General features: G+C 36.8%; 1 protein-coding gene and 1 long non-coding RNA gene across 2 annotated transcripts; both read right to left on the reverse strand.

Moving 5' to 3' along the window:
• Positions 1-12497: 12497 nt before the first annotated feature.
• Positions 12498-14736, reverse strand: LOC307155621. The gene is made up of 5 exons (XR_013820540.1): positions 14658-14736; positions 13961-14024; positions 13636-13691; positions 13310-13390; positions 12498-12621 (listed from the first exon to the last, which is right to left on the reverse strand). It is a non-coding gene; the product is annotated as an uncharacterized lncRNA (long non-coding RNA).
• Positions 14737-24829: 10093 nt separating this feature from the next.
• On the reverse strand, positions 24830-26531 carry LOC307156271 (uncharacterized protein; the record flags this gene model as incomplete). The annotated part of the gene is made up of 3 exons (XM_079867565.1): positions 26325-26531; positions 26107-26222; positions 24830-25636 (listed from the first exon to the last, which is right to left on the reverse strand). The coding sequence occupies exons 1-3, from the start codon at positions 26479-26481 to the stop codon at positions 24830-24832; spliced, it is 1080 nt and encodes a 359-aa protein (XP_079723691.1). The 5' UTR covers positions 26482-26531.
• Positions 26532-26765: the final 234 nt, after the last annotated feature.

A 26765-nucleotide genomic window follows, 5' to 3' on the forward strand; every position in this document is an offset into this window, starting at 1 on the left:
TTCCCTGGCCAGTCGTGTCGGTTGGTAACATGGTGTATTACAGATATCCACTTCTCTTTCAACACTTCGGCATTACCCTCACAGGTTTGTGCACTCCACCAGAAATGATTTATAATGGATGGAATCCACTGTCCCAGGCCTTCACATTCCCTTCTCTTAGCTTCAGTTGCCAATTTTTTGGACACTCCTTTTGCCACATGCCAAGGGTCAAATTCATGGTGTTTTTCTGGATTACTGACCCTCATTTCTTTGACGATTTGTGGATGTCTGTCAGTAGAGATGGTTGAGACCTTCACTCCATTTTCTTCTATGGTTTTGAGAGCATCTTTAAAACCTTTGATTTCCATGGTATTAGAGCTCGAAACTTGGGTGCAGCTTATTACCTTGAAGTCCACAACCTTTTCACTCTGTGCATCTAAAAAAGTGTATGTACAGTATTTTGCTGAGTGCCCCGGAGAGTCACACCGGCCATCTCCACAGAGTTCAACAACTTCTTGCGATTTCATGTTAGTTAACACTGTACTCTGCTCTTTAATCCACATTTTTTCAATGACAGGAAACACAAACTTCTTCCTCAGTGATGTGTACGTGTCTTCACTTATTGTTTTGAGGTTCATGTTACTACAGAAACGCTCAAATTTAGCAAAATGGATGCCACTGAAGAAAACTGATGCTGTTAAAAGCAGGTTTCCTGTCCCTTTAGTCCCGCTCAGAGTAGGCTGAGACTGCCATCTGTAACTACAGCTGTTAGCACATGTGAGCTCTAGTGTCAACTGTGATCCTTCATTTTTTAGCTCTTTCACTTCTTCCTGGACAATCAGGGAGCCACACTTTAAACAACGCTGAATCAATTGGTTTAACTGTTCCTCAAAAACTAGAAAAAGCCTATTTTCTTTATGTGTGTTAGTTGAAGCTTGTGATCCTTGGGTGCTTTGAGAAAACTCAGATGAACTTGCAATGTATTCCGGATCACAGTGACTGTACTGTGGTTGACTCTGTTCACTAAGTTCATCATCTGAGAGGAACAGATCCTGTGAGTTATCAACGTCATCCTCCTGTACAGGTTTGCCCAACTCAATTTCATGTTTACCTGTGTAAGTATGGTCCTTTTTTACCGAGTAGTCCACATCAGCTGACCACTGTAACGTTACCGCTGCATCCGACTTGTAAACATCCGTCTGCGTTGCTGCATCGGTCATACTTGGAGAACACTGTAGACCTACAGTTACGAATTTATTAACAGCATCTGGTGGATTGTCGGTTACCTCCATGATCGGCGTAGTGTCCGATGATTCCTCTTCCGCGACGAAAGGAGCGGGTTGTTTACATCTTAGCAGGAGAGTGTCCAGAGTCTCTTGCCTTTGACGCTTGTTAGCGCGGCTTTCACTCGCTACACGCGGACGTTTATGCTCCTTGTGGGGGAAAATTGAAGGCACGGCATTTGGTTTTAGCCTTCGCTTGTAACCAGCTGCACCTGTGAACTCTTTTAGCCGACTAAATGCCTCAAATGCATCAGGGCTGAAGTGGCGGGAACACAGCCGTGGGTCTTTAGGGAGTTGTACTCGTCCACAAGCAACTTCCCACTCTTTTCGTATTCTTTTCTCCTTTGGAAAGCAGTGGAGGCTTACATCACTCCCCTTATTTCCTTTGGATTGGAAATTGCAACCAAACGCTGCGCAATGTGGCATTATATTAACGTTTACGATGTAGCTACAGTTTACAGCGCCATTAGCTCACCTCTCTCTGAACTGAACGCAACCAATACACGTCATCGACCCAGAATGCACTGCGCGCGCAAAAATAATGGCTGCCTCCGTAGCTCAAATTCTGTAAAACACTTTGAGGATTTTTTAAATAACGAAAATATTTTATGTATTTATAACTATGTATTTTGTAGGAGAGAGCAATTGTAGCATATTTAGGCCTATGTGTCTTAATAATCGGGGTTCCTTTTAATACCCTATTAGAAGCCTATACATTATGAGGCATAAAAGAACAAATTGCATGTTTCACACAACAATGTGTATGCTCTCTGTTTATGTCGTTTTGTTCTGTCATCCTTACTGTATTGATCCTAATTTTTCAGGTAAATTACTAAATGTTGATGTGCATGTTCTTTGTTTATGTCGTCTTGTTCTGTTGTCTTAACTGTCGTCTTGTTCTGTCATCTTAACTGTTGTCTCTTTCTGTTGTCTCTTTCTGTCGTCTTGTTCTGTCATCTTAACTGTTGTCTCTTTCTGTTGTCTCTTTCTGTCGTCTTGTTCTGTCGTCTTAACTGTTGTCTCTTTCTGTCGTCTTGTTCTGTCGTCTCTTTCTGTTGTCTCTTTCTGTCGTCTTGTTCTGTCGTCTCTTTCTGTTGTCTCTTTCTGTCGTCTTGTTCTGTCATCTCTTTCTGTCGTCTTGTGCTGTCATCTCTTTCTGTCGTCTTAACTGTTGTCTCTTTCTGTCATCTTAACTGTTGTCTCTTTCTGTCGTCTTGTTCTGTCGTCTCTTTCTGTTGTCTCTTTCTGTCGTCTTGTTCTGTCATCTCTTTCTGTCGTCTTGTTCTGTCATCTCTTTCTGTCGTCTTAACTGTTGTCTCTTTCTGTCATCTTAACTGTTGTCTCTTTCTGTCATCTTAACTGTTGTCTCTTTCTGTCATCTTAACTGTTGTCTCTTTCTGTCGTCTTGTTCTGTCGTCTCTTTCTGTCGTCTTGTTCTGTCGTCTCTTTCTGTCATCTTAACTGTCGTCTCTTTCTGTCGTCTTGTTCTGTCGTCTCTTTCTGTCGTCTTGTTCTGTCGTCTCTTTCTGTTGTCTCTTTCTGTCGTCTTGTTCTGTCGTCTCTTTCTGTTGTCTCTTTCTGTCGTCTTGTTCTGTCATCTCTTTCTGTCGTCTTGTGCTGTCATCTCTTTCTGTCGTCTTAACTGTTGTCTCTTTCTGTCATCTTAACTGTTGTCTCTTTCTGTCGTCTTGTTCTGTCGTCTCTTTCTGTTGTCTCTTTCTGTCGTCTTGTTCTGTCATCTCTTTCTGTCGTCTTGTTCTGTCATCTCTTTCTGTCGTCTTAACTGTTGTCTCTTTCTGTCATCTTAACTGTTGTCTCTTTCTGTCATCTTAACTGTTGTCTCTTTCTGTCATCTTAACTGTTGTCTCTTTCTGTCGTCTTGTTCTGTCGTCTCTTTCTGTCGTCTTGTTCTGTCGTCTCTTTCTGTCATCTTAACTGTCGTCTCTTTCTGTCGTCTTGTTCTGTCGTCTCGTTCTGTCGTCTTAACTGTTGTCTCTTTCTGTCATCTTAACTGTTGTCTCTTTCTGTCGTCTTGTTCTGTCATCTCTTTGTCGTCTTGTTCTGTCGTCTGTTTCTGTCGTCTTAACTGTCGTCTCTTTTCCTGTCGTCTTGTTCTGTCGTCTCTTTCTGTCGTCTTAACTGTTGTCTCTTTCTGTCGTCTTGTTCTGTCGTCTCTTTCTGTCGTCTTAACTGTTGTCTCTTTCTGTCATCTTGTTCTGTCATCTTAACTGTCGTCTTGTTCTGTCATCTTAACTGTCGTCTTGTTCTGTCGTCTTGTTCTGTCGTCTTAACTGTCGTCTCTTTCTGTCATCTTGTTCTGTCGTCTTGTTCTGTCGTCTTAACTGTTGTCTCTTTCTGTCATCTTGTTCTGTCATCTTAACTGTCGTCTTGTTCTGTCATCTTAACTGTTGTCTCTTTCTGTCGTCTTGTTCTGTCGTCTCTTTCTGTCGTCTTGTTCTGTCATCTTAACTGTCGTCTTGTTCTGTCGTCTTAACTGTTGTCTCTTTCTGTCGTCTTGTTCTGTCGTCTCTTTCTGTCGTCTTGTTCTGTCGTCTGTTTCTGTCGTCTTAACTGTCGTCTCTTTTCCTGTCGTCTTGTTCTGTCGTCTTAACTGTTGTCTCTTTCTGTCGTCTCTTTCTGTCGTCTTAACTGTTGTCTCTTTCTGTCATCTTGTTCTGTCATCTTAACTGTCGTCTTGTTCTGTCATCTTAACTGTCGTCTTGTTCTGTCGTCTTGTTCTGTCGTCTTAACTGTCGTCTCTTTCTGTCATCTTGTTCTGTCGTCTTGTTCTGTCGTCTTAACTGTTGTCTCTTTCTGTCATCTTGTTCTGTCATCTTAACTGTTGTCTCTTTCTGTCGTCTTAACTGTCGTCCTGTTCTGTCGTCTCTTTCTGTCATCTTAACTGTTGTCTCTTTCTGTCATCTTAACTGTTGTCTCTTTCTGTCGTCTTGTTCTGTCATCTCTTTGTCGTCTTGTTCTGTCGTCTGTTTCTGTCGTCTTAACTGTCGTCTCTTTCTGTCGTCTTGTTCTGTCGTCTCTTTCTGTCATCTTAACTGTTGTCTCTTTCTGTCGTCTTGTTCTGTCGTCTTAACTGTTGTCTCTTTCTGTCATCTTGTTCTGTCATCTTAACTGTCGTCTTGTTCTGTCGTCTTAACTGTTGTCTCTTTCTGTCGTCTTGTTCTGTCGTCTCTTTCTGTCGTCTTAACTGTTGTGTCTTTCTGTCGTCTTGTTCTGTCGTCTCTTTCTGTCGTCTTAACTGTTGTCTCTTTCTGTCGTCTCTTTCTGTCGTCTTAACTGTTGTCTCTTTCTGTCGTCTTGACTGTCGTCTCTTTCTGTCATCTTGTTCTGTCGTCTTGTTCTGTCGTCTTAACTGTTGTCTCTTTCTGTCGTCTTGTTCTGTCGTCTCTTTCAGTCGTCTTAACTGTTGTCTCTTTCTGTCGTCTCTTTCTGTCGTCTTAACTGTTGTCTCTTTCTGTCATCTTAACTGTTGTCTCTTTCTGTCGTCTTGTTCTGTCGTCTTAACTGTTGTCTCTTTCTGTCATCTTGTTCTGTCATCTTAACTGTCGTCTTGTTCTGTCGTCTTAACTGTTGTCTCTTTCTGTCGTCTTGTTCTGTCGTCTCTTTCTGTCGTCTTAACTGTTGTGTCTTTCTGTCGTCTTGTTCTGTCGTCTCTTTCTGTCGTCTTAACTGTTGTCTCTTTCTGTCGTCTCTTTCTGTCGTCTTAACTGTTGTCTCTTTCTGTCGTCTTGACTGTCGTCTCTTTCTGTCATCTTGTTCTGTCGTCTTGTTCTGTCGTCTTAACTGTTGTCTCTTTCTGTCGTCTTGTTCTGTCGTCTCTTTCAGTCGTCTTAACTGTTGTCTCTTTCTGTCGTCTCTTTCTGTCGTCTTAACTGTTGTCTCTTTCTGTCGTCTTAACTGTTGTCTCTTTCTGTCGTCTCTTTCTGGAACAAGACGACAGAAAGAGACGACAGAACAAGACGACAGAAAGAGACGACAGTTACAGGGTTCCTGCAGGTTTCAGTTAGTCAAATTTAAGACCTTTTTAAGACATTTTAAGACCATAAAGATTGAAATTTAAGACCTACATGACGCATTGCCAAAAAATATTCAAATCAAAGAATTCATTTTATTTCAATGAATTCAGTAATTGAAAAAGCATTAACTTAATTTACAGATAAAGCAATCACATTAGTAACCTTCCAGACCCAACAACGCGTGTCAGAGAAAAGAACAGAATCAGATATAATTTTTTTAATAAAAATTGTACTTTGCATATAGGCCTACTGTAAAAAAACACAATTAGTTGATCATAACTAGAGATGAAATGGCATGAACTTTTCATTTAATTATTATAGTGGCAAAAATTATCACTGTTATCACAGAATCGTGTTCAAAAAGTACAAATACTAGACAATGAAATCAATTCACCAAGTTTTATGTCAAAAAACAGCAAATAACAAATAAAATTAGCATCAATACGCACTAACATAAACATTAAAATAATATGATTAAAAATGATAGCCAGATTTTAAAAGTGTCTTGCAACGTTATATACTAACATGTACAAGTTCAAAGTTGAAAAAAAAGGTTTTTATAAAAAGATAAACCTCACATATTTCAGACTTTAATTGATCTTTTTTGACTCATTCTTTTTATAAAAAAATTATTTAGTGACATTTACAATACACTTTAGCTTATCTTTTATTATTAATAGTAAAATTCGGTCCGATTTTCCCGTGGCGTCTGTCGTTGCTATGCAACTCCACAATGACAAAAAAGTTTTAGTGGCTAATGGATTTCCACCGCCGAAAAACGCTTGCTGTAGCTCTGTTACAAGATTTATTTACGGAAAAGAGAAAAACACCCGTAGTGTTTGGGTGCACCCGCATCCTTCATGTCTTTTTTCATGTCGCTGCGCCTGGGAAAAAAACGAGCGCGTCGCTTCAAGCGAGCTTACCGCGTTCATTCATTCATTTGAATGAACTTGAGCGCGAAAAAGACGCGATATGTGAACTGCCTCTTGGTGAGCGACTTCGATATTTTTTTGCTACTTTGTAATAACTTTATGCGGCTCTCGTTTCTGGAAATGAACGAGAGTAAAATCTTTTTTAAGACCTGACTAAATGCAATTTAAGACCGCGGATGAAAATCTGGCTGTTTTTAAGACGTTTTAAGGCCTTAAATTTAAAGTTCAGAATTTAAGACATTTTAAGACTTTTTAAGACCCCGCGGGAACCCTGAGTTAAGATGACAGAAAGAGACGACAGAACAAGACGACAGAAAGAGACAACAGAACAAGACGACATAAACAAAGAACATACAGTACACATCAACATTTAGTAATTTACCTGAAAAATTAGGATCAATACAGTAAGGATGACAGAACAAAACGACATAAACAGAGAGCATACACATCAACATATACTAATTTATCTGAAAAAGTAGGCAACTGTTAGCAGGTTACTGTTGACAAGGACAAATGTGTAGTACAAAGCACAAAGCAGTCGACTCATTTTTGGCACAAATGGAATCCCATACTCACATTTTAAAGTTATTTTTTTTTTAGTCTGTTAATGTCCATTATTTTTTCTGTGATGAACCGTCCGGCCTTTACCCATCTGGCCTGCAACTCTGTCTCCTCCACATTCTTTTTGTAAAGCCACTCCTTGAAACAGACTGAAAAGAAATTAACATAAATGGTGATATAGAGATAAAAATGTATTACTCCATAACCCAGTACTTGGCATCCCACAAAGACCTTGTGGCTACTGCTACCTTTTAATGTCTGAAGTTTCTGGGGGGTTAAAGGCTGCCTGCTGGTTTTGGTTGTGGGGCATTCCTTCCCTGTGAGACTTCTTTCCCCCAGAGTCTTAGTGCCCCAGATTGCCACTGCCAACTCCTTCACAAATAAGGAATCCCGCGTGCTGTTTTGAATCCTTGACCAGGCCTCTCTGCGCACTCGAACATCTCCCCCCAAGTGAATCTGACAAAATTAAAAACAAAAATAATCAAGGTACTAGATTGTACAAATGCATACAAAATTAATTAAAACTTTAAGTGTACTGTAGTTGGGGGTTCTTATATTAATCCATGCACACAGATGACGACCCTTACGAAAAATAAGTTTATTCAAGTGTTCCATTAGTATACTTCTTTTAAATTAAAAATAAGAAAGTATACTTTCAGTCTACTTTTTATATACTTCTCAAAAATATACTTAAACATTACTTAAGTATACTTTATAAAAATGAACTTGAAGTATACTTCTTTTTCGTAAGGGGAGGGCAATGCTGTACCTCATCTCCTTTTGAAGATACAGGTGGCTCCACCTCATTCAAACAGCCAGACTCTGCAACTATATACAAAATAATGTCAATGTACTCAATATACATATTTACCCTCTTGCATCATGGCCTATAGTTTGGTAATATGGACCATGATAGATTTCAGATATCTGTGACTGTGAGTAATATATTTTTTATACTGTATATACACATGTATATCCTTACTTTGTAAGGTCTCCTTTGGGCTTGGGGCTCCAGGATCTTTGACAGTTAGAAAGAAAACAAACACATCACAAATATGACAGATGATGGAAAACATGACAACAAAGAATATACTTTATAAACCCTCAAAGATCACAGCTGAAGTACTCCAATAACTTATTGTCTTCCCCAATCCCAATGCTATTCCTTTAATTTGCATCTTATTAGCTGGTTTAATTGGGAGGGGATGGGGGGGGGGGATGTCCTCCTTACCACTGCACTTTGCTGTTGATGAGGATTTCAGTGCCTTCAGCAATTGTTGCTGCAATTGCATGTTTAGAGAACATAGTTCTTTATTCTCTGCCTCAATTTCTGCTCTGAGTTTCTCCTGCTCCTCTAACCTATAATAGACGGACATACTGTATGTCATGATTAGCTGACATTATAAGAAAAAAAAAAAAATATATATATATATATATAGATTAAATAAATATATTAGGTGTTATCTAGCTACTTATAGTATATCCACCTAGTTCTCTGGTGCTCTGACAAACAGGTTAAATCAAACATTGGGCTAAAGATCAATTCTCGTGTCAGAACACATTAACCCTTGTGCATCCTTGAGGACATTTTTGGCTTTTTCAGTTTTGTTTTTTTGATCACTTTGCCTGTGTTAATGCTAACTGCATAAAATTTGGCACGGGTGTGTATTTTTATTGGAATTTTACTATTTCATCATCATTTTCTTTAAAAAATCTATTTTGCTCTAGTTACACAAAATACTTCCTCTCAGGACCTTAAGGACAAAAATGTCCCCATTGAAACCCATTAAAACTGCATTTTTTAATCCCTGTGCCGTTTAACTATAAAATGATGCAATCTTTTTTAATAGGCTTTCATTCTGTTGGCAAGGCTTCAAAATTGACATTTTTTTAAAAAAAATATCAAATGGTGCCATTTTTTCAGGTTAGGCCTATAAAGCAAATACTCGCTTTATTCCTGTTTTCTGCTTCGGCATATTATAGAGCCAATTGGATAAACTATGCAACGATAATTGTGTGGATTTGTTGGTATGGATGTCTAAGTGTGGTTTGTATGTGTGTAATAAAATAAAAAGGTTGTTTGTGTGCTTGTAATATTTGAGAGAGAAAAACTCAACTGCAAATCGAAAATCCAATCACTGTGTTCACCAGTGGAGTTTTGCTGGCATCCAATGGGGAAAGTCTGGTACTGCGCCCAAACAAAATCTTACTGAAAGCTTATTTTTTGAGATATCGTCCTCAAATTCGGAACACAGCCTGTTTAGATTTATGGCTTTGAATTTATATCAGTTTTAGAGTTCCAAATGTTTCATAAAATATATATTTTAGATAAAATATTGATTATAATGTTCATAAATATTTTTCATAAACTTAAATTTCTATAACTTTTTTTGGTTGCACTTTTTTAAAATTTTTCACTTCAACAACAATCTGCAAAAGGGTCTTCTTTAAAATGAGACCAAACTTAAGTATTTGCTCCCAAGCATAACATTTTTATGAGAGTTTTTTGACTTGGACATTTTTGTCCACTTTGGACCTATGTGTAAGTTTTTTAAAAAAAATGTTTATGTTAACTGCATGAATTTTGGCACAGGTGTGTATTTTTATTGTAATTTTACTTTTTCACCCCCATTTCATTTGAAAAAAAAAAAAAATTGCACTAGTTACACAAAATACTTATTTATATTTTATATAAAATATTGATCAGGCATGTGATTGGCTAAGGACAAAAAAGCAGGAAAATATACTGCTTTTAATAATATTTCAGTGAGCAAAACTATGAAAATATGAAACGCTTCAAAACAGAGCACACAAAGCGCGTATGCGCATCGCGGGCGCAGAATGATGTGCTCAAAGCAACATGGAGTCACAGTGTGCAGCGCTGCACTGCACAAGTGTGCATTTAAAAGTTCACGGCACAAAGCGAAGAAATCATGTCAAGCGCACAAATCCTGGTGTCTATCTGTCCAGCAGTTTATTGATCATTTGTTTCTTCACAGTTTTAAATTCCAGTTATTGTGCGTTTGATGCCGCTTTAGTCCTTGTGATGTGTGATCTCCCTGCTGAAAAAAACAATAGAAACCATTACAGAATTGCTAATGGTTTCCACTACAAAACCATTACAAACCATCAGCCGTTAACCATTAAAACCATTACCAAGTGGAGTCCATTACGTAGTGTGTTTTGGGCCATATTCCATTAGGATTTATTGGTTTTAAGGGTTTCCATTACAAATTTGTATTGGTCATGTATTTTAATGGTTTCCATTACAGTTTTGTATTGGTTCTGATGGTTTCATTACAAATTTGTATTGGTCATGTATTTTAATGGTTTCCATTACAGTTTTGTATTGGTTCTGATTGTTTCATTACAAATTTGTATTGGGCATGTATTTTAATGGTTTCCATTACAGTTTTGTATTGGTTCTGATGGTTTCATTACAAATTTGTATTGGTCATGTATTTTAATGGTTTCCATTACAGTTTTGTATTGGTTCTGATGGCTTCATTACAAATTTGTATTGATCTTGAATTGCACATATTTAATGGTTTCCATTACAGTTTTTTGTATTGGTTAAGATTTGTAGGTTTAATGCATTTAGCTGTTAATAATTAGGACATTAATTATAGTTTTTAATTAATTAATTTGAATTATTATTACAATTATACACAACTGATATAAGCTGCACACCAACTTTTCAATAGCTTACAGCTCAGGTTTTGTTTAGCAAAGAATGAAGAACATGCACCTGAAATAAAAATGATATACAGTATTAAGACCGTTTTTTTTACTCAACCCATATGGAAATAAACATCTGACACAAAACATTAATATTACATTTTTATTATTTGATTCACAGTTATTCTTTTACATTGTATGGCTTTACTGGGGCTGAATGATTAGACCTGCAAAAAGAAGGAGAATTCATTAGGACAATGTACCTCTTAAACCACATTACCAGTGCATAAGATTATCCATACACTATATTTTGAAATATATTCATCCAACATCTTTGGGCGTACTTTGAGCAGATTCAAGATCTTGCCAGCTGTGAACTTTGTCCACTAGTCATGTAATGTTCATAGCATTACAGTCATCTGTTATTTAACCTTCTCCAGGTGTAGGTTTTAAATGATAAAACATAGTTCAGGTTAGGGATGCACCGAAATTTAGTCAAGTTAGCGTTTTTGCTCTTAAAAACAGACGCCCATAATAGTATCAAACTGCAGAGCCACAGCACTATTGAATGGGAAAGAAAGCTGGGTCTCGAGCAAAAAAAGCTGCTCAACAGTTACCCAATGATATGATGAAATGTAAAAGTACAAAGATATTATAAGAAAACATTACTATTACATTAACATATCGCACTGAAGTAGGCTGCTTTAAAATTAACATTTATTTAAATTAAAAGAAATTCTTCTTTTGGCAAAATTACATTTCCTAAATAACCTAAACAGAGGCTTTACTCCCTTAGAACTTAAATTATCAATGTTTCATTGCATCACTGTTGGAAAACCTTTTTACCTTTATAAAGGATATTTTTTCCCGAATTTTATTAAATGTAGGCCTATGCTCCATCTTTCATTTCAAAATATTCAATTATCAATACATTCAATTAGAATAAGACACTAGGCTGTTAACAATCAAAACGTTGGGAAACACAGTAAGACATTTATATTATAAACTTCTTAGATACCTTTAGAGTTGCTCTATCTTGTTCAGGTTTCATCTGATTATTCTCAGTTATCATCTGAAAAGAGGAAAGAAGAGCAAATAAAAAATATAAAAGACAAATAAATACTAATTTTAGTATTACTTATTGAAAGCCAATTTCAACAGAGGTTGCTATTTTTACCAACTTCTTCAATGATTATATTTAATTTAATATAATATATTATATTTAATCTAACAAGCACAAATAGTTTTCGATATTGGTATTAGCCACAATGAGCTGTGAATTATGGGTTATCAGTATCGATCCTAATATTCCATTATGTGTGTCCCGGTAAAACTAGTGTCCTCATAGACCAGGATTCTGTCAAACTAACACAACACACTGAGATTCTCTAGTCAAGTTAAACATCAGGAACATGTACTTATGATGTCCTCATAAAACGGTGTCCTCATAAAACAGGTGCAAGACACACACATCCTGACACACTGTGATAAACACGCATGTTATGTGATGCATTAAAGCCATGAACATATTGTTTTATCATTCATACCTATCTGTGGTAGTGATATTGCAGTATAGGCCTCTGTGAAGTCAGGCTATGTAAAGACTATGCCATGTTATTTTACAGTTGATTACTCAATTTCTGTACCTAAATTAGACTTACGTGGAATATTTTTATTTTGCATCTTTGTTACATTTTTTTACCTATGCTTGCAATTTATCATTTTCTGTGCAGAAACCCCTACAAAATCACACCAATCATTCTAGAATGATTAATTATTTCCCAAATACAGCTATTTAAGTAATTTGGTGAAATAGTTTTTCATATTGCATTATATATTGCAGAAAAAATTAAATATTGCAATATCAGTTTTTTGCAATATCGTGCAGGTCTATTTCCATGGGTAATTTTTAACCTTTAATATTACCTTTTAATAATAAAACAAGTAAAATCATCACTTTAAATAACACAATGTATCTGCTTTATTAAACAGTATCACCTAAACATGGAAACACTGAACTCACTTTATAATGATTGCTGAATCTGCCCTGGAGCTCATCTTTGTCTTTCTCCTGAAGTGTAAACTGCATGTCCTCCTCCATAGGCTTGATCTTCTCCTTCACTGACTCACTTCAGGCATTATCTCATGTGTCTGCTGTCATAGAAAAAGGCCCTCAATAATCCTGACCATTGCATTTCTTTTGACATATTATTCAACAAGCTTAAACTTAAAGGTATAGTGGAGGATTTTTTTCTTCCGGATGGATCATCTATACTATTGGTCCTCCTAATTGTCAATCATTCTGGTGATATGTTTACGTAAGGCTGTCATACGTGCTCGTCCCTTAGTTTTCGCTTTCTGCGCATGTGCACTTTCAGGTGTTTATGTGTGGTGACTGGTGAGCTACGGTTAACGCCATTCATTGAAGCTCGCCGTTTCACCGGGTCGTTTGAAAATGTCTGAGGGTCGCAAGAGAAAAAGTTTGTACGAAGTGTATGAGAAGAAGAGAAAGGCCTCAGAAGAGAGAAACAAGACCAGAGTGTTTTTGGGAGATTGTTTCACACGATGGCGTGCACTGAAAACACAGGTTGGGCTTTCCACTGATGCCTCAGTCGCAAGGTTTCTACTCGACAGGTAAAGTTTGGCATGCTATTTGGAGAAAAAGTGCAAATCTTCGGAAAGATCCTCCACTATACCTTTAAGACATAAACTGTGTTTAAGTGAATATAAGTATTAGTATTGTTTCAGTACCCATGCCTACATATGGGTGTGTTCATATGGATGAAAGCCTGTTGTGTTCAGTCTCTTGATTTGTGATAGTGGCAGCTATTGTGAAACTCACCTTCTTCATCTACTGAGTGTGGATAGCATCAAGGTCTTGTCCTGAAGAATACAGGGCCAAACGCTAGGGATTGTATCTCATCTGATAACAAGAGCATAGCCATAAGTTTAAGAACTCTAATGATATCTTTACCCCCTGATATTGCATTGAGGATATCAATTCAAACATTTTAAAGGCTAAGAGTATGAGCTATGAGTATACTCATACTTATAAGCTGGCCCGATATCTGTGAAAAATAACTTGCGTGCCTGAACCACATTTAGCATTTAAAAGTAAAAAGAATTTCAGTATTTATCAGTAAAAAAAAATGCATACAAAATAAATACCCCTGAGTTGGACAGTATGGTGTCTGTCTCATTGGCCAACATAATTCAAACCAGACCTAGAGAAATAAAATAAAATATACCAATAACCATGATATCCTGTTATCATAATAGTTAAATTAATTATTATAACTACAACCATTATAACATTATATTTGTCGCCTATTATTTATCTGATTATTTAGCTTACATGCTTCTCAAGGACAATCTCAATGAAAAAACCTGGGGTTAATGATTTTAAAATGTGAGACTTCTTTCAAAAGCATAAATCTTACAGACCCCAAACCTTTGAACAGTAGTGCACTATGTTTGAGGTGGTTTTGCTTACTAGTCATATGGTTGCCGGGGAGATTCTCTTGGACAGGGGTGCAGCAGGCCTTCAGCATGATGATCTAGAACATAACATGCAATTTGTCACAGAGCCAACAATGTTACATAGGATTTACAATAGAACATTTACAAGCTAGAGCAGAACTTATTTTATTTATATAACTGTTATATATATATATATATATATATATATATATATATATATATATATATATATATATAATTCTTAAGATAATGTATTGTGAAATAAATGCATATGAAATTAGTATCATGATTAATCAATAGAGGGGTTTTTTTCTGTTGCTCCTGAAATAACCTTTTTTTATCACTATTTGTAAGTGACGTCACTGATTAACAGTACAGTGCATTCTTTTAGGTTAAATAAATTAGCTTACTTCCAATCACCCATTGACAAATGACCAGCAAAACAAAACTATCAAAAACTGTTATGTACACAAAGATGTGGTTAAAACCCCAAACTTTCATAAACAAGAGCTCCAGTCTATAACGTTAGTTAGCCTTAGCTTAACGTAACGTTAAGTGAAAATGGTTGAGATGCTAACGGACTTTTTTGAAGACACAACAAAGCCATTTCTATAAAGTAAATATTCAACGGAAGCTTGTCAATTACACGCAATAAAGGTGTCAGGGACGTTTGTATGTATTATTTGTGTGAATTTGTTGACTAAACTCACCTGAAAGCAGTGAAAACAACAGCGAGAGACGGGAGTTCTGCTGTTTGTCAGTTGATGATGATGACGTTTCCTCGTTTCCATCTGCTCTCGCGCAGCGCGCTCGCTCTAGTGTTTGAATGCGACTCGAATGTTCACGCGCACGCGGATTAAAACACTTCAAAGTCACGCAGCATTTAAATAAACGTCTAGAATTAAAACATATAACATCATTTAAAATACCATTAATATTAAATCATGAATTTTAAACTCATTGTGTAGTTCTATGGCCCATTCATGTGCAAGAAGTAGCCTATTAAAAGTTTTTTATTTTATTTTTGAAAAATTCAATTTACATTTAATGATACCTTGCGTTACAATACTAACGAATAGCTAATAAATAGCTAATACAAGAATAACTAAATGGCAAAAAAAATAAATAAAAATAAAAATAATTCTGGGTTCCAATTAACTAGTGTATTATAATCAACTTAATCTATATTAACTTATTGTTTGTGTGTATGAATTATTATTATTATTATACTAAATAATAATAATAATAAGATGTTCATCAGCTTGGCCAGAATGGGAGACCAGCTAAAACCAGCTGACCACCAAATTGTCCAGGCTGGGAAACGAGCTTGATCATACACGCCAGGCTGGGAGACCAGCTAAAACTAGCTACTTCCATCTTAAACCAGCCAACCAGCAATTTGGTCTTAACCCCAGTGACGGGTAGGTTTAGGGGCGGGGTTATGGAGGTCATAAGACCCCCAGTGACGGGTAGGTTTAGGGGTAGGTCATCAGACCAATCAGGGATGACTTCCCTAATGAATATTCATGAGTCTTCCCCTACCATCCTGGGAAAAAAAAAAATATCGCATCCCGCGAACGTGCCAAGCCGTGGCCCCACCTTGCCAGACTATTACAATTTTCTGAACAAGTTAATGATAGTTTTCGCTTCAAGTGTTTGCTGTGTTTACCAATGTAAGCACTATGGCAGTAGTAATGCAATATTTAGAAAATGTACTCTTGATACTCAAGTACTTTTAAAAACAAGTAGTACTTTTACTTAAAGGGGGGGTACAATGGTGTTTCATGTATTCAGAGTTGTTTACAGTGTTAAAGAGATAGATTCTCATGCTAAACATGGGCAAAGTTTTAAAAAAATATTTTGGACGAATAACGGAGAATTTCTATGCTGAAAATCTTACTTCCGGGTTGGTACAAGTTTCGGCTGGTTTTTTTTCGATCGTGGATCTAATGACGTAGATCAGAGTGCAACTCCTTATATGAGCATTTCTCTCGGAAAAGCTCGCCCGCGAGCACGTCGACTAGAGGAGAGCGAGACCGCGCACATCAACGCGCTTCAACAGGAAATCATCGGCAGCGCTGCATAGGATTTGTTCAAGAATGTCTCCAAAAAAGTGTGTATTTGGATGTGAGGGAAAGCTTACCGTGTTCAGTTTTCCAAAGAACCCAGTGTTACAGGAACAGTGGATGCAGTTTGTTTTTCCGGGGCAGCAACGGAGTGTAGGAAGTGCGGTTGTGTGTTCTGGTCGTTTCAGTGACGAATGTTTTATTAACAAGGCCCAGGTCGACGCTGGATTTGCAAATCGTTTGCTATTAAAACGTGGAGCGGTCCCAGTGATAAAAGACCCCATTCATGTAAGTACAACTGGATCAGATTTCTGTCTTTTGCTGGAAATCAACTCTACCGCTTGACTCTATAGCTCCGCCTCCAGGACTTCGGCTTTTTCCGGAGAGAATCGGAAAGCTGTATTTTTCTTTTCTAAATATAATAAAACTAAACACTTTTTTGAGATATTAAGGATGCACTACTACTCTATAGGTACTCAAGATTAACATGAGATTAGGTGAAACTGTGCATGTTATGTACCCTTTAAGTAGACATCTGACTGTAGTACTTTTACTTGTACTTGAGTAAAATTTAGCAAGGGGTATCTGTACTTTTACTCAAGTAATGTAGCTGTGTACTCTGTCCGCCTCTGATGAAAATATTAAACTACTTTAAACTACTAAATATCAATATAAAATTACCAGTAGATGGCGCCAAGGCCCTGTTCTATTGAGATTACTGGTTGATGTTCAACCTATTCTTTCAAAAACACAAATATATATTTAACACCCACACAACTCCTTTCAGACAATTGCAGTTGTTCTGCTGTGGCGCTGTTTGGAACTGTATTTTCATCGACTATTGTGTGAAATGCCAGTCATTAATATATTGTTTATTTACAGGCATTCTGGTTTTCTAAAAACTGCTCATTACATAAACATTCAAACAAATATTTACAAATTTGTGTTTTACTTGGTATTTTTCCTCAACTTGTCTCAGTTGGCAATTAATTTTCATTATATATATATATATATATATATATATATATATATCTGTTACTCAGAAGTGAAACGTGAATTTAAAGTGAGTGCGTTATAAATAGAAATATGGGTATAGCCTAAATGTATGTGCTGTTGTTGGTTCCCATGACATGCTACATTTTAACGGTTTAATGACAGCGTCTTGGCTATAAATTTTGCATTTCACTAATGAAGGGGAATGTAAAGCATTAAATCAACCAGGTCTCTAAAATAGCTCAGAGGTGCATCTCATGAAGCTTCATTTGACAAGCATATATAGACAGAGCACAACACAGTGTCACACATTTAGATAATGGAAGAACAACACAGAAACAAACAGGGTCAACAGTCGGGAAGAAGAGGAGTAATGATGTGTGGTGGAAGGGTACGGAGGCAAAACAGTGGAAGAGGTCAAGATTGTGGACATGTTTCTAATGAAATATGGACACTATTGCAGACAATGTTATCAATCATGACCTTACAATGACTGAGGGTCAAAAGCTAAAGCCGAATGTTGGGAGAACAACAGTGTCTTCAATCATTCAAACGTTTGTAGACCGAACAGGTGTAATCAGACATTATTTTCAGTACTGTAATACTGTATACGTACTCCACTTGCATTTTACATAATACAGTAAATATACTTTATAGAGACAATGTAACACACAAGCACACACACACACATATATGCAGAGTGTGTGTGTGTGTATGTGTGAATATATATATATATATATATATATATATATATATATATATATATATATATATATACTGTATATATATACACACACATATTTATGTCATTGTGATATAAAGAATATAAATATAAATCGTAGCCATAGTTTAAATCTGAAAATACTGAACACTGTTATATTGTATAACATGTACTTCATTAACTGCGAAATTGTTAAGTGAATGCTTTTTACTGTAATTCTTATTTATGTAACAAACTTTATTTCCCAGGATTTAGTGTAGCATTTATGATTATTGTGTGTGCTTAAGAGCAGAGTAAAGGTATGGGTATCTCATGTATAAGGTAGACAGGAATAGGACCAGCATGCAGACAATACCATAGAATAAAGCAGTCATACTCTGACCATTTAAGTCTATTATTCTGTTATTAAAAGATGCTACAAATGACATTACAAACTCTTCGTTTTCACATAAAAAAAAATAAAAAAAAATCATTCAGTCATACATTTCACTCATTATTTATCTTGTGATAGTGGAATATAACTTTTCCAAAGATGCAGAACCCCCATAAAATACAAATCTGTAAGACATTTAAAGCACTTAAAATATTTTACAAAAGCAAATGTACACTATATTGAACATTGCTCCTTCCAGAAATTAATGCATTGAGCCCTTAATGTACAGGAATAAATGACCCAAGACTTACTGAAACTTCTTATATCAAGGAGTGGACATGGCTAATGAGCAGATAAGTGTCCCTCTGCTGCCACCTACTGACTTTAGTGGTCATTTACTGTCATTTTTGTTTTAAGTGTTTGTTTTTCCTGCAGGTGAAAACAAGATGCATCCGTTTAAAGGGGTGGTTTACTGCTTTTTTTCTTTGCATGATTGTGTTTATGGGGTGCAATATAACATGTCTTCGGGTTTGTTTGTTTTTTTAAAGCCTTATTTTTCATAAATTTCACCTTTATTGTAAGCCGTTTTCTCCTCTGTCATTTGAACGACCGGTTGACTTCCTGATTCTATGAAACCACTCCCTCAGAAACAGGCAATGGGCTCAGATTGGTTAGTTGGGCCGGTGTGTTGTAATTGGCTAAACTGCGTAGTGCACGTTGTGCGGAAACTTCACGCCCATTACCTTTACGGGCGAAAGTTGCATGTGCTCCGGTCAAATGTAAATAATGGTGTCAATACTGCCGTATCAGTTTGAGCCAGAATCAGACCCAGAAAGCAGCAATAAAGAGAGTCAAGCAGAACCTCCGCAAACACGGCTCTTACAAAACGTTTCTGAATGGTAATTTTTTCTATTATTATTCTATTCTACTATTATTATATAAGAATTTCGATACTCTGTTACTTGAAAATGCTACTGCTGCTTGTTAGCTTTTGAGATACGATTTTCTCCTGATTAAACATTTAATATACATGACTGAGTAATACCGTTTTTTTAAAGTTATTGTTTTATCGATTACATATAATTTTTTGAACTTTATACACACAAAATAGCATCGAACTAACTGGCTACTATAAACAAACAGCGTTGGTTTACGTTCTTGATCAAATCGAAAAATTACGTCATAAAGTATAGCCTACATGGAAAATACATTTACTAAATTAGTACATAATTACAAATTCAGGTCCAAAATGTTTGTACGCGTTTGTCATAGACACACGAACTAAGTGGCTACTAAAGCCAGCGCTGGCATTTGTTTACGTCCTTGATAAAACTAAAACATTACGTCTGAAATTAAATACATTTAAAATTAAGTCTTACTTACAGGTTGTGGCCCAACAACTGCTGCCTCTGGTTTTAAAGTTGGAACTGCTTCATGTTTTAGTAACAGTTTCTTGTTGAATCCGGCATTGAATTCGTGGAGATTCGTGAAGCTGTCTTCTGTAAAATGCGCAGCACAGAGAGCTAAATTACGATTGTAATTTTCAGGAACATAATCAAACATAAATTTTAGCCATTGTTGACGAACTACAGCATCCGTAGGAAGCCTGAACACAGAAGACCTGACAGCTGGGTGAAAATAACACACTTTCGACGGCATAGCTACAGCTCTCCACTATAACTCTTCCTCTTCGACAAAGCCGCAGAAATATGACCATGCCCCCTTTTTTGCATATTCCGGAGGGAGGGTTGATGTGGGTTAGTTACGTATAAAACCCGGGAAGTATCTCGTTGTAGTCCCATTCGAGTCGTTTTTGTAGGCATTAAACTTCCTGATTTTTAAAAGAAGATATCTCTGCTTACGTTGAACTTTCAGCGCAGCAACTTTGCAGATACTGTTCATCAGAGGTGGGAGTAAGTCACACATGTGCAAGTCACAAGTAAGTCTCAAGTCTTAACCTTCAAGTCTCAAGCAAGTCCAAGTCAATTTTGTGAAAAGCAAGTCAAGTCAAGTCAAGTCACTGCTTTATGTCAAGCAAGTCAAGTCAAGTCGTAGCTTGGGTCACAAGTCACGGCAAGTCATACAAACGTTTGATGATTTCACAGAATTTATATATTAAAATAAGTTAAAACTACATAAGTTGTGGACTATGGTTTTATTTGCAACGTTTTTTTAAATATGCATTTCCACATACAGCTGAGTGGTTAAAAATCTAAAAAAAGAAATAAAATTTCAAACTACATAGCCTAAAATGTAAATGTAACTGAAATTAGGCCAACATTAAAGCATGAAAAATAAATATGCCTCAAACATTGCAGTAGACCATTAAAAGATATTAAACAATTCACAATTCAAGTATAATGGTTCCTAAGCTACCAAATGGCATTCTTCAAACTGGCATCCCCTTTATGGAACATGAACACATCCTTAACAACAAGTTAGATCTTTCCTTTTTAACAAAAGAATAACAAGAAAAAAACAGTAATAATTGAATTGACACAAAACTTAAACCTGTCAATCAGGTGGGTTGACTATTGTACATTATTAATCTGTGTGAGTGAGTGATTTATTAATATTTGTGAATGATGTGTGTGCATGTGTATGAGTGAAAGGTGTATTGTTTGCATGTCCATGGTTGTGTTTGACTTTCTCTGTGTGTGTGTGTGTGTGTGTGTGTGTGTGTGTGTGAGAGAGAGAGAGAGAGAGAGAGAGAGAGAGAGAGAGAGAGGTGATTTGATTGAGTGTGAATTGATTCATTAATATTTGTGAGTGAATGTGTGTGCGTGTGTATGAGTGAAGAGTGTATTATTTGTTTGCATGTGTGCATGGTTGTGCTTGCAAGTTTGAATTTTTGTTTTGTTTATTTGTGTATGCATGGTTCGGTTCGATAGTCTGTAGGCCTATGTTTTTTTTTCTTTGTGTGTAGGTGTCTTTTTACAATCTTTTATGTGCATCCCCAAAAACTATCCAATTATTAGACAATGTACACATGCTATTATGCTATCAAAGGACAACTCCGGCGCAAAATGAACCTGGGGTGTAATAGCACATGGGAACCGAGTCGACCGTTCTCTGGGATTTGTTTTCATGATAATCGAATGTAAAGAGTTTTATAAAAACTGATTAGCTTATAACGCTAGTATATGGGGCATAGAGTAAGTAAAAAGAAATCGCTAGTTAATACCACTAGCAAGGCTCAAAATAGCCCCACACTAACACGGTAGCATAATGAGGGTGCTTGTTGGTGGTATTAACTAGCGATTTCTTTTTACTTACTCTATGCCCTATATACTAGCGTTATAAGCTAATCAGTTTTTAGAGATAAAACTCTTTACATTCGATTATCATGAAAACAAATCCCAGAGAACGGTAGACTCTGTACCAATGTGTTATTAATTATTATTAAATTACAGTTACATTTTTTTTATATTTCTTTTAACATTCAAGTCAACCCTGGGATAGCAGACTATATTGGTAGCATATAACTAGACAGTACAAAGGGATGTATGCAGGTAAGAAAAACTGGAATATGGCATATTTTAACATATTTTAACCCGATTTTAATTTTCAAGAAATGTTTTGTTTTTCGCTGTGCTTTTGTATGTAAGGGATTATTCAGATCATAAAAAAATCATTAATCCAAGGCACTCGAATATTATTAAAAATATATAGAAAGCCTTTATTTCATCATGGCTTTAATATTTTAAAATCAGGTGACAAGTAGCTACTTGCACACCTATTGCGGCTAATGAGCCTTCGTCAGGGTGTGTGACCTTAAGCCCCTTTCACACAGAGATTCCGGAAAATACACGGATAAAGTGACCCGAGATTTGACTCGGGTTAGTTTGATTTAGGTTCATTCACACTGCCAGTGATTTTCCGGAATAAGAGAGTGCGTTCACACACAACCCGTAAAAATCCCGTAAAGACACATGATTTGGATGTGACTTTAATGTCTCAGCAGCGTCTTAAGTTTGCTTATGAGCTGCAATTTCTCTCTCGAGAAACCATGCTTGTGCATTTTTTTCCTCTCTGATTCGATCATAAACTTGCGCATTACATACCGTTTCACAGCTGGCGAACGATCCCGCGCTTCAGCGTCATCACTACGACACGCGGCTTTTGTTCACACAGCGCGCGTTCCTGCTACGTCACGTGATTGTTGCGGTGCGTTCAAATACAGATATTTATTTTTAAAAAGACAAGTTATTTCGAGTCATTTACCTCAAGTCCGAGTCAAGTCTCAAGTCATGAATATCAAGTCAAAGTCAAGTCAAGTCTTTTATTAATATTTGTCAAGCAAGTCTCAAGTCCTAAAATTTGCAACTTAAGTCTGACTCGAGTCAAGTCATTGACTCGAGTCCCCCATCTCTGCTGTTCATACACCAGCAGCAACAGTACACACTATTTAAAATGAAAAAAGTGAAATCGCAATCAACCACCCCTTTAAGCCTTTTACTTTATTTATCAGGGCTGTCAATTGTTTTGCCTGAGTTGGGTGGTATATTTGTATGCTCTTAACATAGTAGCAAAAAAATGTGAAGTATGACTAGGCTACATTTAATAGAGTGCCAGGCTTTATAAAAACTTTAGTGTAGCTCTATTAAATAGTATATTTATGTTAAACAATTTTAAATTGAATGATTAATGACCTGTTCAGAATAAGTATAGCAGTAACCGGCAATCAGAAGTATGATAATTCATTTTAGTTTAAAATCCAATAAGCTTTAAAGTGGATTCTGAATGGTTAATTAATACTAAATGCAGCATCTATGAATGAACTTGAGGCATGCAGACCGGCTACTGCAGGGCTTTAACAAATCTTAAACAAACAAATAATAATATGATGAATAATATGGGGGGGGATGGGGAGAGAGAGAGAGAGAGAGAGAGAAAGAAATTCTATTCCAAATTTGTATACTAAAAACGCATTGTCATTAACGTTACTATATTCCAAATGTCACACTAATAAAGCAGCTTGAATTTGAACTAGAGAGAGCGAGATGGTCCTCTCGCTCTCGGCCTGTTTGAGTTAACATTTGAATTAACGTTACATTCTGTGTGGGACTAAATTATTCATATTTAGTTAAAATAGGCTATATAAACTAGTCAGTCAATTAGGTGTGTTTAATTTGCTCTTATTTCTAATAAGTAAAAAAAAAAAATTATCTATATTCATTACAAGGTGATTAGTTAAAATATTTAATGTTGTGTGTGTGTGTGTGTGAGAGAGAGAGAGAGAGAGAGAGAGAGAGAGAGAGAGAGAGAGGATAGAAATACTGTTATAGGAGCCAAGTCATCCTGTTATAGGTTTGGGGAGCCATGTCATCAGCTGGTGTTGCTCCACTGTGCTTTATTAAGTCCAGAGTTAACGCAGCCGTCTACCAGGACATTTTAGAGCACTTCATGCTTCCTTCAGCAGACAAGTTTTATGGAGATGATGACTTCATTTTCCAGCAGGACTTGGTATCTGCCCACACTGCCAAAAGAACCAAAACCTGGTTCTATGACCATGGGATTTATGTGCTTGATTGGCCAGCAAACTCACCTGACCTGAACCAAGAGAAAGATGAGAGACATAAGACCGAACAATGCAGAAGAGCTGAAGGCCGCTATTGAAGCATCCTGGTCTTCCATAACACCTCAGCAGTGCCACAGGCTGATAGCATGCAATGCCACATTGAGGCAGTAATTCATGCAAAAGGGGCCCAAACCAAGTACTGAGTACATAAGCATGATTTCAGAGGGCCGACATTTCTGTATTTTAAATCTTTTTTATTATTATTGGTTTCATGTAATATTCTATTTTTCTCAGATTTTGAATTTGGGGTTTTCATAAGCTTAAAGCCATAATCATCAAAATTATAACAAATAAAGGCTTGAAATATCTCGCTTTGCATGTAATGAGTCTATATAATATATTAGTTTCACCTTTTAAGTTGAATTACTGAAATAAATGAACTTTTGCACGATATTCAAATTTTTCGAGTTTCACCTGTATTACATTGTAACTTGATGGTTATCCTTCATTCTGTTAAGTTCACTGTAAGTTTATTTTGACGAATGCGTCAGCTAAATAAATAAATGTAATAGTGAAAGTTAATTACCTACACAAAATTGACAAAGTCTTAACTTCTAAGCTTTTGTCTTTATCTGTGCTGTTTATAGCTTGACTCTGACTCAGAGGACGTTGGACCAACAGAGGACAGCCAAGTAGAAGATCACATGCTTGACATGTGCACCATTGACAATGACCTATGGTCTGAAATGTCATCTTCTGCTTCTTGCAGCCAGCCTCCAAGCAGCCCAGCATTGGAAGGGGAAACCTCAGAGTCTGTGCGTGGTGACACTGCTAAAAGGCCTCGGTTGGGTAGAACCAAGGCAAAGCCATCGGACAGTAATATTGAGATGGCAAAACTCACATTGTTAAAACAGGTGGTTATGCACGTGTGCCTTAAGAAAACATTTGTTTTTGAAAAAATATGAAATAATATTTTTGAATAAATATTTTTTAATGCAATTGTTTGGTTTTGAATTCAGGGAATTAGTCATTTGACTAACATCTGTTGTTATCTGTGCAGTAAAAAAAAAAAATGTTCTGAAGACTATTAGAGGAGTCATTTCAAAGGAAGTATATATTTTATTTCAAAAAGCATGTCCACCATCCAACTTGGTTAGACAATTTTTTTACTGCAAAGAAATTACATATTTTAATAACCAATACAATTACTACACCATATCCTCTTGCCATGAAACACTCCCTGCAGGTGAAACAAAGTATTGGCAAAGTGTGTCTCGTTGCTTCTTGGCTTCCACAGAGGGATTTCTTGCTCTTCCAGCTGATGCAGACTGTAGCGCTCCCTCTCTCCTCCATGCCCCTTCAATAAGCTGATGGTTGGCATCCTCATAATCCACATAGGCAGGTGGCACATAGGCATCAGATCTCTGGTTGCGTAGAAAGTTGTGCAGGCAAAGACACGCAAAGAGGATGGTCACAACTTTGTCTGGATTCAGGCAAATAGTTGTTCTAAAAACTCTGAAGCGATTTGCCAAAATTCCAAAGGCGTTTTCAACAACACGGCGTGCTCTGGAAAGACGGTAATTGTAGATCCTTTGATTTTTGCTCAGGTTTCGAAAAGGATAGGGCTTCATGAGATCCGTTTTCAGCGGGTAGGCCTCGTCACCGATGAACATGTAGGGCATCGTGATATCAGTGTTGGGAAGGGTATCATCAGGGGGGACATGCAGTAGGCCAGCGTCCATTGCAACTCTCAGGTCAGACTGGGCAAACACACCAGCATCAGACACTCTGCCCTGGGTTCCTGCACTTGCATACACAAACCTGTATTGGGCGTCAACTACTGCCATAAGTATGATGGAAAACCTGGACTTGTAGTTGTAAAACATGCTTCCAGTCTTGGCAGGGGGTTGAATGAAGATGTGTTTGCCATCCACAGCCCCTAAGCAGTGTGGAAAGTTCCACTTGTCAGCAAAATCTTTGGAAATGGCCTTCCACTCTGACTCGGTTGTTGGTGTCTGTGAAACAAGTGAGATGGACAATTAATTAACCAAATGAAGTTGAATAATCGCTATTTTTATTCAATCATTAGGATCGCCATACAGCTCAAAATGGTTTCATTTTCCTGTACGAATTGACCAAAATGTTTTGTTTTTTCAATCACCATAAAATATGGGTATAACTACAAATAACCAATGCGTATGAACAATTATGTCAAGACTGAAGGCAGAATAAATAGAACATCATGGATTCAGACAACCACATAATTGTGGAATGTCCTTTTTACTCACATTTACATTTACTCACATAACTAATGTTAACAAAACCTTATTGTCAAAGTGCTACATTTAAAAGATGTGCAAAAAAAAAAAAAGAAACAAAAGAAGCAGAATTCTTAATTCTTTCTGTTTACAGAGTGGACATGGGTAATGTGATTATTCCATACAAAAGGAGTACAATTATACATATGACCGTTACAGTCATTTACCTTTAAGTATTCGTCACGTAGTACAGAAGTTAGGGCTGCACAGGTCTCCATAACAATCCTGCTCAGTGTTGTGCTTCCAATTCGATACTGAAAACTTAACGAGTTGAAGGCTTCACCTGAAGATAGATAGAAAGATAGATAGATAGATAGATAGAGAATGGAGAGGTATACAGAGAAAGGGTGTTTTAAATTTTGATTAGATTTGTGTGCACACTCACCTGTTGCCAAAAACCGTAGTGTGACAGAAAGCTTGTCCTTGGGGCTAATGGCCTTTCTTAGGTGGGTGTCCTTCTTTGTGATGTGTGGAGCCACCTTCTCCAAGAGGAAATTGAAGTCCTCCACAGAAACCCTTAGAAGGTCTTGAAAGCCCTTCATATCATCCACCTACATTAATACATTACATAACATGATAACTAGTCAAGAAATGACATCATAAGCTGACATAATAATCAGTGAAATACGGTTCAAACTGAAACAGGATTTGGAGACATAAAAATATAATTCATTGTCATATAGCAATATACTGTAAGTGATTTTCCAGGCAGTACATCAGGTGTTGCAGGATAATACAGCCTATTATTTGAGCCACTTGACTGAAACACTACTTGTTCAGCGGTAGGTATATCACTGTTTTGTGCTCTAAACTGGGAAGACAACTG

This window comes from Squalius cephalus, assembly GCF_949319135.1.
Source record: "Squalius cephalus genome assembly, chromosome: 3".
Lineage (NCBI taxonomy): Eukaryota > Metazoa > Chordata > Actinopteri > Cypriniformes > Leuciscidae > Squalius > Squalius cephalus.